This window comes from Dendropsophus ebraccatus, chromosome 1 (assembly GCF_027789765.1).
Source record: "Dendropsophus ebraccatus isolate aDenEbr1 chromosome 1, aDenEbr1.pat, whole genome shotgun sequence".
NCBI lineage: Eukaryota > Metazoa > Chordata > Amphibia > Anura > Hylidae > Dendropsophus > Dendropsophus ebraccatus.
In genome coordinates this window covers 119,003,997-119,016,612 of record NC_091454.1, presented here as the reverse complement: position 1 = coordinate 119,016,612, position 12,616 = coordinate 119,003,997, and the positions used below count along the sequence as shown (strand labels likewise).

The 12,616-nt window shown below is 39.6% G+C and overlaps 1 protein-coding gene across 1 annotated transcript in view; it reads left to right on the top strand.

The window, feature by feature from the left end:
* The first annotated feature begins 617 nt into the window (after positions 1-617).
* Positions 618-12,616, top strand: part of CDHR3 (cadherin related family member 3) — a 49,469-nt gene continuing 37,470 nt past the window's right edge. The window contains exon 1 of the mRNA XM_069956132.1: positions 618-702. Within this exon, the coding sequence (XP_069812233.1) occupies positions 654-702 (49 nt within the window). The 5' untranslated portion in view covers positions 618-653. The remainder of the gene's footprint in view (positions 703-12,616) is intronic.

The following is a 12,616-nucleotide window of genomic DNA, read 5'->3' as shown; positions in this document are numbered from 1 at the left end:
AGTGGCTTCAGCCTGCCCTCCATAACTAAGGAGCTAGTCACCTAAATGCGTAGGCATTATTTTATGAATATTGGTGTCTGTGTGTGATGTTTTTATGTGGACTCAATAAACTTGGAATTTTTTTTATTGGAGCTGTAAAATATCCTTTTTCTATGTTCTATTATGAGCCATATTTAACTATGTTATGTTAATCTTTGAAATAAAAATTGATTTGATAAAAAAAAGAAAGCCTTTTTCATCAATTACCTTTCCTGATGATATCATAGGGTAACTGATAGATTTCCGATGTAAAATGCTGCTCCTATTGCTAGGTGGATAGCTATGGAAGGCTGAAGTGGCAGACAAATGACACACACTTAGGCACTTTGTAGTGCTAAGGATATATTTGAGTTGTATGCAATCTGATGAATGCCATCTCTGCATAGTTACAATGAGTAGCATTTTAAAAAAGTGTTCATGTAGCTTTAGCCTTATGGTGTTTAGATACTCCCCTAGAGACGCTGTTTTATCTGCTTGGTTATTTACTGGGCAGCTTGCTCTCTAGGCAGAGGAGGAGATTAGTTAACAACAGGGCAGGTAAAGCCAGACTTTCCACTAGTTGGTTAGTCCTGTAATACTGTACACACACTTTACCTTCAATACAGACGCTATAGATGGAGAAACTCAGGCTGCTCTTTTTCCTGCTCGGTGTCATAGGCCCCGGTAAGGTCCCTATGTTATGTTGACTTCATATATGTATCCACTGATGTTATATTGCTATATGAAATTATTTTTGAGAACACTGATTAAGCTGTCAGTGGAGCATAATTTAGATGATTAACAGTACATTATGTGACTATCTTTTATATGTAGATGTTAACTTTTGTTTTGGACCACTAATTATTGATTTCTTAATAATTTTTAAATCTCTATAAAAAAAATCTAAAACAAAAAAAAACCTGTTGTACACAATAAATGTGTAGCATATTGGACAAGTAGAAAAAAAATAAAATAAATAATTTTACATTCTGTGACATTAAACGCATCGTACAATATATAATTTCTATTAGTAATTTTTTGCATTCTACAATTTCTTGGTTTATTTGTCTTTTTACAGCATTTTGTGGGAATGTCCCCACAACATAATTTTTGGGCTGTTTTATGGCCGTTTTTTTTGGATGGCCTTCATTTTGGCACCAGCATTATGCAAATTACAACTGTAAAACTGTAAAACAAAGCCTTGGCGCCAAAATGAAGGCAGAAAAATCTTAGGGGTCTGAGCACACAATGTCATGCGGCGAATAGATGAAACGTCAAAAGTTCTTTAATAAATTTCCCTCACCAATTTCCGGTACGCTTGCACATATTTAAGCGAACACGCGTCTGACAAAATGTGCGCGGGTGCAAGCATGACGAAGGTTTGCGAACACTCTGCAAATGCCTGCTACAAAAGCAAAGGATCGTGCGTGACCAAATGTTTGCTGAGGCAACATTTACGAAGCGGAGAAGTTCAGATAGCCAACCCGGATCCTGGTTGGCGCCGATTTGCGAAGAAATGCAAGTCAGACACACCCCTTGAAAATGCAAAGCATGCGAAAAGTTAATTTTCGCTGGTATAAATCAGTTGATAAATTACACGGACAACGGCGTACACACATAATGCTCCAGAAAATGACAATCCGTACTGCATACGCTGCTTTATACATGTCCCCCAATGTTTCCACAGAGAAAAAGTATGATGGAAAAAAAAATCAGTATATTTAAAAATCAGAGTAGTGGATTTTTTATATGGTTACATCTGTATTATTATTTATATGCTACTTTATTACTACTGTATATGCTACTTGTTCGATATTTGAATACTTCTGATTACCTATTAGTGCAATCTAATATAGTTATATTCTTGTATACTGAGCTGGTATCAATTTGGCTGCATTTAGTTATGCTAAAAATGGTAATAAACATGTAAGGGATTTGGTGCTAAGTGCAAAATATCATAACAATGTAGAACTAGAGAAGGCACTCTTAGCCCTCTGGAACTTACTATATATGAAATACAGACAGCCACCTGTGCAATTGAAACAAAGCTGGCTTCTTAGGGATACTATAGCTTCATGGAAGAGATTTCTAAATATATTCCCTGCTGGGATTCATAGTTACATAGTAAGGTTGAAACAAGACACTTGTCTATTAAGAGGAACCTGTCACCTTGGGAGAGCAGGGGAAGCCCACCCCACCCTTGGATAGAGCACCCCATACCCCAAGACAGGCAGAGAGCAGTGATTAGCCATGGACGGCTCCCTGCCCAGATGGCTAGTTGCCGCCCCTCGCCCAGCCTCACGCGGCATAATAAACCTTTTCCCCCTTTATAAAGCACAATCGTGGATGGTGGGGGTCCAGGTATGAAGATGCCCACAATCACAAATGGGCCTTTTCCAAGGGACAACTAATCATGTGATCTATTGGTATCTGTATTTTGTCCCTGTTTCAATAGTTACTTTACATTTTGATACTACTACTGGGGCTTAACTCCTTCAGGACCGGTCCAGATAGCACCTTAAGGACCAGAGCCCATTTCTTAAATCTGACCAGTCTCACTTTATGTGGTTATACCTCCGTGATATTATAACTTATCCTAGCAATTCTGAGACTGTTTTCTTGTGACATATTGTACTTTAGGTTAGTGGTAAAATTTGGCTGATATACGTATACATTTTTTGTGTGAAAAATGCTCACATTTCATGATAAAATGACAAAATTAGTGATTTTCTGAAATTTTTTTTCCCTGCAGTCATCGTGCGGGTTTAGTTATGTGATCATTTTATTGCCAGCGTCATTACACACGCAGCAATACTTAACCCCTTAAGGTCAAAGCCAATTTTCGTTTTTGCGCTTTTGCTTTTTCCATTTTATGTTTAAAAGTCCATAGCGCTTGCATTTTTTCACCTAGAGACTTATTTGAGCGCTTATTTTTTTGCGAAACCAATTATACTTTGCAATGACAGGCATTATTTTTCCATAAAATATGCTGCGAAACCGGAAAAAAATCATTTGCGCTGTCAAATTAAAAAAAAAACCCGAATTTGTTTTGATTTCAGGGAGTTTTGCATTTACGCCGTTCGCCCTATGGTAAAACTGACTTGTTATGCATGTTTCTCAAGTTGTTACGATTACAACGATATATAACATGTATAACTTTTCATATATGATGGCTTTTAAAAAATTCAAACCATTGTTAACAAATATACGTTCCTTAAAATCGCTCCATTCCCAGGCTTATAACGCTTTTATCCTTTGATCTATGGGGCTGTGTGAGGTGTCATTTTTTGCGCCATGATGTGTTCTTTCTATTGGTACCATGATTGCGCATATACGACTTTTTGATCACTTTTTATTACATTTATTCTGGATTTGATGCAACCAAAAATGCGCAATTTTGCACTTTGGAATTTTTTTGCGCTGACGCCATTTACCGTGCGAGATCAGGAATGTGATTAATTAATAGTTTGGGTGATTATGTGCGCAGCGATACCAAATATGTTTATTTATTTGTTTATTTAATAATTTATATTTATAAAATGGGAAAAGGGGGGTGATTTGGACTTTTATTAGGGGAGGGGATTTTTTATTAATAAAAACACTTTTTTACTTTTATTTTTACATAAACTAGAAGCCCCCTGGGGGACTTGTATATACAAAGCACTGATCTCTCATAGAGATCAATGCTGTGTATATACACAGCAATGATCCATCATATCGGTGATAGATTGCTATGGCCTGCTGCAGGCCATAGCAATCTATTGCCGAGCCGGGATCAGTGTTATTCTGACGCTGAGGCCCAGGCCGGCCAGAAGAACGGATCTCCCTGGTGTCTAGACACCAGGGATGTGCAACACAAAGCACTTCAATGCAGCTGTCAGGTTTGACAGCTGCACTGAAGTGCTTAATTAGCCGCGCGGCAACGGGACCCGCGCCGGCTAATAGAGGCACTGCCCGGCTGCAGATTGCAGCCGGGATCGGTGCCGTTCAGAGTGGGGTCCCGGCGGGACCCCGCTCTGAACACCCCCGCGGCACCATGACGTACCAGGTACGTCATGGGTCGCTAAGGGGTTAATATGTGTACTGTTTTATTTATTTATTTTTTTTTTACATATATTATTGCCTTGGGGGCTATGGGGATTTTATGTGTTATGCACTTTATTAATTTATTTATTTGTATGTTTTATTTTCTGTTTTACTTTATTTTACTGTCCCACCATAGGGACATTACTATCTGATTGCCTGATTACAGGCACATTACATTGCAATGCAGATCTGCATTGCACAGGCTGAGCCTTAGACTGAACCTGGTCAGCCACTGTAGCTATTACACAGGAGGCTTCAGGGAAGAGAGGGAAGATTCTCCTTCTATTCAACACTATAGATGCTGCGATTGGCCTGGTGCTGCAGATGCGGCGGGCCCGGCTATCACTAACAGCAGGGACCTGCCGCGGGATGGCACAGGCGCAGATCCTGCACCCGTTCCATCGCTGGACGTAACTGTACTTTCTTGAGCGGGAACGCATTACAAAAAAGGACATACAGTTACATCCATGGTCCTGAAGGGGTTAACAGCTGGACTATCACTAGTTGGATGCAGTTAGGGTGAAAACACATAATCATTTTGTGTTGCAGTGTCATTTTAGCATGTAGATGCATCATGTGAGTTTCCAATAGTATGCAATTTAGTAATTTCATTGTAGTATTGGAAACTGGAATGCAGCCAGACTGTGTGTTTTCACCCTTAGCATCATGTGAATGGACCAGTCACTTTTGTTAGGGATAAGAGCAATAGACAAAACTGAGTAGTACTACAGGATGCAAAATGTTTACTGTGTCTAACAACTAGACTTGGCATTCCTTATCATATATATGTATATATATGTATAGGCATGGCTTTCTATCAGTAGGGACTTCCTCCATGTGTAACAGCACAGAGGCATATGATCTGATGTCACAGATTCTTTTTCTTTTTCAGTCGCAGACAAGTGATTAATGTTTTGAAAGGGCATTAGTAGAAGGTTTCAAAGACATACACAGGCATAGTTATTTGGTTTTCGAGTTTACACAGTGTTTGACACACAAACAGTTAAAGGGGTACATAACTTTTCATATGTTGTTGCCCATGGTGAGACTAACAATTTATTCCATACTATTATTCAGTCTCCTTCTCCAGTTCTGAGCTGCTGCTTTGTGCTGAAGATACAAAAAAACTGTGTGTGATCTGGGTGGTTGATGTAAACAAGTCACTGGCATGCTGTATCTGCAACTTTCTAACTTCATTGTAATGTTGGAAGGGTTAATTTGAAGAAAAGTTGCTGATTAAAGGCATAATTAAGCAAAAAATGTTTTCATTCATATAAAAAAAAATCTCAAGTCATCTAGTACTTATCAGCTGCTATGTGTCCAGCAGAAAGTGCTGTATTTTTTACAGTCTGGAGAGCAGGAGAGGTTTTCTATGGGGATTTACTGCTGCTCCGGACAATTCCTGACTTGGGCAGAAGTGGAAGCAGAGAGCACTGTGTTTGACTGGAGAGAATACAACACTTCCTGCAGGACATACACCAGCTGATAAGTACTGCAAGACTTGAGGTTTTTTAATAGAAGTAAATTTCACATCTCTGGCACTTTCTGGCAACAGTTGATTGAAAAGATCTTTTTTTATGAACAACCCTTTTTGATTAATCCTCTCGACATTACAGAGTTGCTACAAAGTTGCAGATAGGGACTTGTTTATATCAGCCATCTTAAAAGGGAAGGGGGAGGAGGGGAAGATGGAGAGAAAAGCTCACACACAGTTTTTTGTATTCTTAGCACAAAAGCAGCACCAGAGAACTGGGGGAAGGAGACTGAATAGATAATAACAAGTATGGAAGAAATTGTTAGTCTCACCATGGGCAGCAAAATATCAGAAGTGATGTTTGAGTGAAATACCCCTTTAGAGGAGAAGTCCGATGGGGGGATAAAAAATCATTATGGGCAGGGGGTGGGGTTAAATAAAAAAGACACTATGCTAACCACTCCCAGGGCCTATGTTGCACTGCATCACAGAGCCCCTGGACCCCGCTGGCTGTCATCTTCTTCCTGGTTCCGGGTATGTCATGACTCGTCACACGTCACAGACTGGTGGGATTAGGCCTGCTGAGCCAATCATTGACTGCAGCGGTGTCCCACCCCAGTCACTGACTGACTGAGCGGGGCATCTGTAAGCCGGGTCATGCCGTAGCTGGTGAGGTCCAGGAGCGGGGACCGTCTCTGCGAAGGCAATAGGACAGGTGACTGTAACTTGTTTTTTTATCCCCCCACCCGCGATAATTTTTTACTTCCCCGTCAGACTTCTCCTTTAAGTTTGTTTGATTAAGCTGTATGCTACTTGATGTACTACTGCTCAATAATATTTTACACATCACTACACATGAATATTTTACACTTGTAAAAAGATAAGCACAGACTTGTTCCTACTTGTAAAACCTGCAAATTCATTGAAGCATAAAGTCACCATGACCTTTTTAAGATAGAGGATATTGTTTATATTTAGACCAAATAAGTATAGCTGAGATTAAAAAAATCATTTTTCATAAAGTCTATGTTTGTGGTTCATTAGACATGCAGGTCAATTGTGCATTAACGTTATAGCTAACAGCCACTTAGCTACTTTATCAATTTAATGACTATGTTTAATAGATTATTAGGTTTTTCTGTTGCTGTTTTTATGTTGTTTGGTGTAAATGGCACATCTGTATTATTGCATGCATACATATGTCAACACATAACAATATCTATACCACGTTCACATTAGCGTTCGTCCTTCCGGCACCATTCCGTCATCCTTTTCCGTTTTAGAGAAAGGGACACGGAAATTGTCAGAACCGTTATAATCCCCATAGGTTTCAACGATATTTTATTGTGCTTCGTTTGACCAAATAGTGCTCCGTTAGCATGCAATCCGTTCAAGTTCCGTTTTTCTGAACGGACGAAAAAATAGTTTGCAGTATTTTTTTTTCCGTTTTCAAAAACAGAACTTAAACGGATCAATGCAATCCGTTTTTTTTTTTATAATGATAGTCAATGGTGACGGATCGAAACCAAAGGTTAATCCATTTGCGTCTGTTGTTCAAGTTTCCGTTTTCAAGTTGGAGCATGCGCAAAAGGGGAGAGAAGACAGGAAGTTCTTCTGGGAAGGAAGGGGAGGAGCTGAAAAAAAACAGTGAAAAACGGACACAAACGGAATTACAAAAGCATGACAATGGAAGCAAACGGATGGCAAGCTTCCGCTAATTTTACTAAAATAAACGGATACACTAACATTTTTGGCTACCTGTTTGCATCCGTTGCCATCCATTAGCAAATCCGTCTTTAGCTATCCGTTTACAAAAAATTAACGGATCCGTCAGTTTCATGTAAAAACGCTAGTGTGGCCGAGCCAAACAGCGTTTTTCAATGGCCACTATTTAATACTCAAAATAAAGGCGTTATTTTGAATACCCAATAACAGACATTATTATTAACACACTTTGGCACATTACTTGGTGCATTATTTAAGTTTAGGTTGAACGGTGGCCATGTTCAATACCGTTTTGGTTGTGGCTTTTTTATTTTTTTATTTTGTTGCAAGGACAGCAAAAACAAGAAAAAATCTGTGTGTGAACAACTTAAAATAACAGTCATTGTTTGCTAAATAACGGCCACCAATAAATGTCCTGAACATTAATTTGATGGCCACTGCAAACAATGGCCATTATCCCCTTCATGATTAAGCCCAAAATTACCCATATGACCGCGCCAGTTTTGCATTTTTTGTTTTTTCCTCCTCCCCTTCTAAGAGCTCTAGCACTTTCAGTTTTCTGTCTACAGGGCCATGTAAGGGCTTGTTTTTTTCAAGAACGAGTGTACTTTGTACTTTGTAATGGTGTCTTTCAACCTACCATAAAATAAATGATGGAACCCTCAAAATATTATTTATTAAAATAAAAATTGGTGAAATTAGAAAATAAATACAATATTGTAACTTTTAGGGGGTTCCTGTGTCTATGTAATGCACTATACGGTAAAAGTGACATAATACCATCATTCTGTAGGTCAGTCCGAACAATTAATTATTAGTAAAATGGCCCTATTGTGCCTCTTATATAACGGTTTTCTTTTTTTCACCTAGGAGGCTGTATGGGATTTCATTTTTGCACCATGATCTCTAGTTTTTATTAGTATCATATTTGTGTAGACGTTTTGATTAGACATGAGCGAACCTCGAGCATTCTCGAGTTGATCCGAACCCGAACTTTTGGCATTTGATTAGCGGTGGCTGCTGAAGTTGGATAAAGCCCTAAGGCTATGTGGAAAACATAGATATAGTCATTGGCTGTATCCATGTTTTCCAGACAACCTTAGAGCTTTATCATGTTCAGCAGCCCCAGCTAATCAAATGCCGAACGTTCGGGTTCGGATCGACTCGAACCCGGTTCGCTCATCTCTAGTTTTGATCCCTTTTTAATATTTTTTTTTTATATGTAACAAAAAATCTGCAATTCTGGTGTTTTTTCCCTCTTTTCGTTTAAGCTGCTCGCCGTACGGGATCACTATTGTGCTATTTTAATAGATCGGACAATTACGCATGCCTTGGTATATAATATGTTTATTTATTTTACCTGTACGTCCTAGGTCGTCTAGGGGTTATTCTATACATTGTGTGAACCGGCAGACATTTCCATAGATTTAAATGGAAATCATTGAAGACTGAAAATAAAGGCTGTTATTTTGAGTATCAACTAACAGCCGTTAGTTTACAAAAAAAGACAGTGGGGGAGATTTATCAAACTGGTGTGAAGTAGAATTGTCTTAGTTGCCCCTAGCAACCAATCAGATTCCACCTTTCATTTTTCAAAGAATTAGTGAAGAATGAAAAGTGGAATCTGATTGGTTGCTAGGGGCAACTAAGACAATTCTACTTCACACCAGTTTGATAAATCTCCCCCAGTGTGTGAACATGACCTTGTAGTGATGCTTCTTGGGTGTTGTCAAAATGGGGCAATTGTTTGTAGCCATGTTCCTTGTTTGTCATTCAACATGTTAGAAGACGTTGAACGACAACATTGTGCATGTCGGCTGGTCGTTGTCTTCTATTACACAAAGCGATTATCAACCGTAATGGCTTATAATCGGCTAAATACAGCTGATAATCGCTTTGTGTAATAGGGCCATTACCTTCATCCTCAGCACCCCATGTGCACTAGGGAGCTATCAGCAGATTAGATTCATCTAACCTCCCTCATCTAGTTTCCCTTTAAGCCACCTGAAATCAGCTCATCACAGCAGGTCTAGCAGATAAAAACAACTAGATATCTGTAAGTAGACTTACATTGCTTAACAGAGGAAATATATTATTAAACTATTATTAGCATTGTAGCATTGACTGCCAGAGCTGGAGACACTCTTATAAGCAGCTCTTTACTTCGGCTAGTGTGTGTGTGCACAGCAGGGGAATTTACGGGGGTCCTGAAAAGGAGTTATTCAGATGGTAAATCCCTGTGAATCTATATTATTATGATTATATATATATATATACACACACACACACACACACACACACACAATACTAATATATATATGTGAATACATGACAAAACTGTTATACCAGTACCAGCTTGGGAATCTATTGAAATGTCTTTATTGTTTCTTCATTCTTCACTGAAAATGAGGATCTAAACCAAAGTGGGACACTTGTGTATTGTAATTCTTTATGGCCATTAAAGATTAGTTTAACGTGTACTTTACTGGTTTACAGTAAGTGTACAGGGTGTGTACATAGCTCTATAGTGTGTATTGAAAAGGCATGTGTGTCTCTGTTTACACTACTATTAAGTGTTACTCCTGCACCGTTTCATTATTTACAAGGATCTAAGTCCTTTAGTATAAAACAAACTGATCTATCCTCCAGGCAGCTTGAATTTAAAAACTCACTAGACCATAACATCCAGAAGGCACAGTAAAATACTCTATATAGTATACTGCATGTTATACTAGTCATATAAATTCATTTAGACTTTAATGTTTCATGCTATAATGTGAAGCATGCATACATGTTTGTTTATCCAGATTAAGACTACACTAACCAGATTACGGCCCCATTCACACATTTTGCAGTGCGCCCTTAACTGCAGACCCATGATTACGGATGGCAGTACAGACCCATTCATTCAAATGCGGACTACCTAAGGCTACCTACAGATGTACTATGGAACGTGTGAATGAAACCTACATTTACCATAGGCCCTGGGTTGTTGAAAAATCAAGCCCAGCCAAACCTGTGCAAATTATGGTTTGCTACTGTACAAAAAGCTGCTGTTTTTTAATTGTAATATTTTGCTGTAATTTTACAGTAATCTTGGCAATAAACTGTAATCTGACTTTTCCTTTTTGGGAAACTGAATAATCCATTAAGGACAACAACAAAGCAACAGCTGCTTGTAGCTAAGTTGTTTAAAATCAGTGTTAAAGCTTTCTTTGTATTTCAAAAGAATTTTATAAACCTGCATGAGTGATAATGATAAGGCAATTTTAGTGCTACTGCTTTAATTCAGTCCTTTAGAGTCCACCTTTAAAGAAATAGCACAGCTATTTCTCATTATCTTTATTTTAGGGGACAGGACCAGTGCTGGGTAGTTTGCCAGGAGTACACACAGGACTTCCCTCCTCTTACTTCTCTGACCAATCAAAGCACAGCAAATAACCTGCATTGAACTGAACAGGCTGTTAATGTGCTTTAGGGAAGGATGGGCACAATTCATTAATAGCATGGTGGCACAGATCTTTTTTTTTTTGGGGGGGGGGCAGTGGCACAGTTCATTAAGGGTATGGTGGCACTGTTTATTGGAGAACAGTATCTTAGGGTATATTATGGGCACAGTATATTGGGGTAACCTTGGCAGTTCACTAGAGGCACTGTGGCACAGTATATTGTGAGAAAGTAGCACAGTATGTTAGGTGCACAGTGGAACTGTATATTAGGGATACAGTGACACACTTTAGTAGGGGACAGAAGCACAGTTCATTTAGCACAAAGAGGGGGCCTAACTACACATGGGACACAAAGAGGGGACCTAACTAAATATAGGACACAAAGAGGGCCCCTAACTACAGATGAGGGCAGAAAGGGCCGGCCTTACTACAGATGGGGGCACACACAGGGGACCTAACTACAGATAGTGGTACAAGGAAAGGACCTTACTACAGATAGGACCACAAAGAAGGCCCTATTACTGTTTGTGGGGGCACTATGATGAGGAGTTTGTATTGGAGTGGGGAAGGTGCCAGAAAAGTAAGGTGCCTAAGACGTTTGTCTGGTGGATTCTGTGGATATGAGTCATAGTTGGTTACAGCGAGAAGTTGTTACAGCGCTCAGCCTGATGGGGAAGAAAAAGAGAACTGACCAACTTATCAGAGATTATGTCACCTGTTAGTCACTAAATGTATCTTCATTGTAGTCACTTATATGGTCTGTAGAGCCTATGTACAACTGGTATTTACCTGTATTTGGTCACTGTATAGGGAAATATTGGTCTGTGCATAGTGGGTTATTTTGTAACAGTAAGGTAATAATGGGTGTGACGTGATGGCTTTATTTGGTAACAGTATATTATTCAGATACTAAGTGGTAGTAATATGTGGTCATAGTGTGGCAGTATTATCTGTCCTTTTGTGTAGTCGTTTTTCTGATGATATTGGTCTCAGCAAATGGTCAGTAACAGTATAATGATAATAAATATAGTGATAATATTTGTTATTTGTATTCTGCTATTATATGGTAACTGTGTGACTGTATTGATTAAAGTAGTCATATTCGTATGGTGTCTGTGCATCTCAGGCCAACACAGTATAGTACTAGATGGCACCTGCAGGGAGTAGTGGTAACTGATGCACTGGCTTTCCAAGAAGCTATGTGAGTAGAAAGGAAAGAAACAGCAGTATCACGGCAAGGAAAGGGTTACTAAGCACTGAACTACTACTGTTGCTGCTGCTGATACGCTAAAGGGAGGAGGATAAGAAAATGACATTGCAGCACTGAGAAGATACAGCACTTGGTACAATGGGGAGATGGGAGGGAAGCTTAGACTTACCTTTTAGGAACAGTGGGTATAAGCTTCAGGAGGCAGGCTGGCTCAGCTTCACCAGATCACTACTGTGTTTTCAGCCACATGTGGCTGCTTCTCTGTGTGTTCCTGCAGTCAGGGCCAGCGTTAGGGTTGTGCGACCGCATAGAGTGCATCACCCCATCAGTAAAAAGGGGGCGCTAGCACACAACCCAGGCAAGTGCCAGGGCCACCACCGTTGCTGTGCCGCCCCATTTAATTATAAGTATGTCGCTGCTGTAAGTATGGTGCCCTCTCTCACACACTGGGCTGTATCAGCTGCTTACATTCCCCTGTCTCCTCCTGGTAATCACGGCCAGACAGTTGTCATCTGAGCTCCCAGGTTACCGCCGGCCAAGTCCACATTCTATCCTCAAAGCATTATAAACAAGTGTTGTTTCCAGTTTACAGCAGAGCATCCCCTGCCCGGCCATATATCCCTATCACTGATGCACTGTGGAGGGAACGTCCAG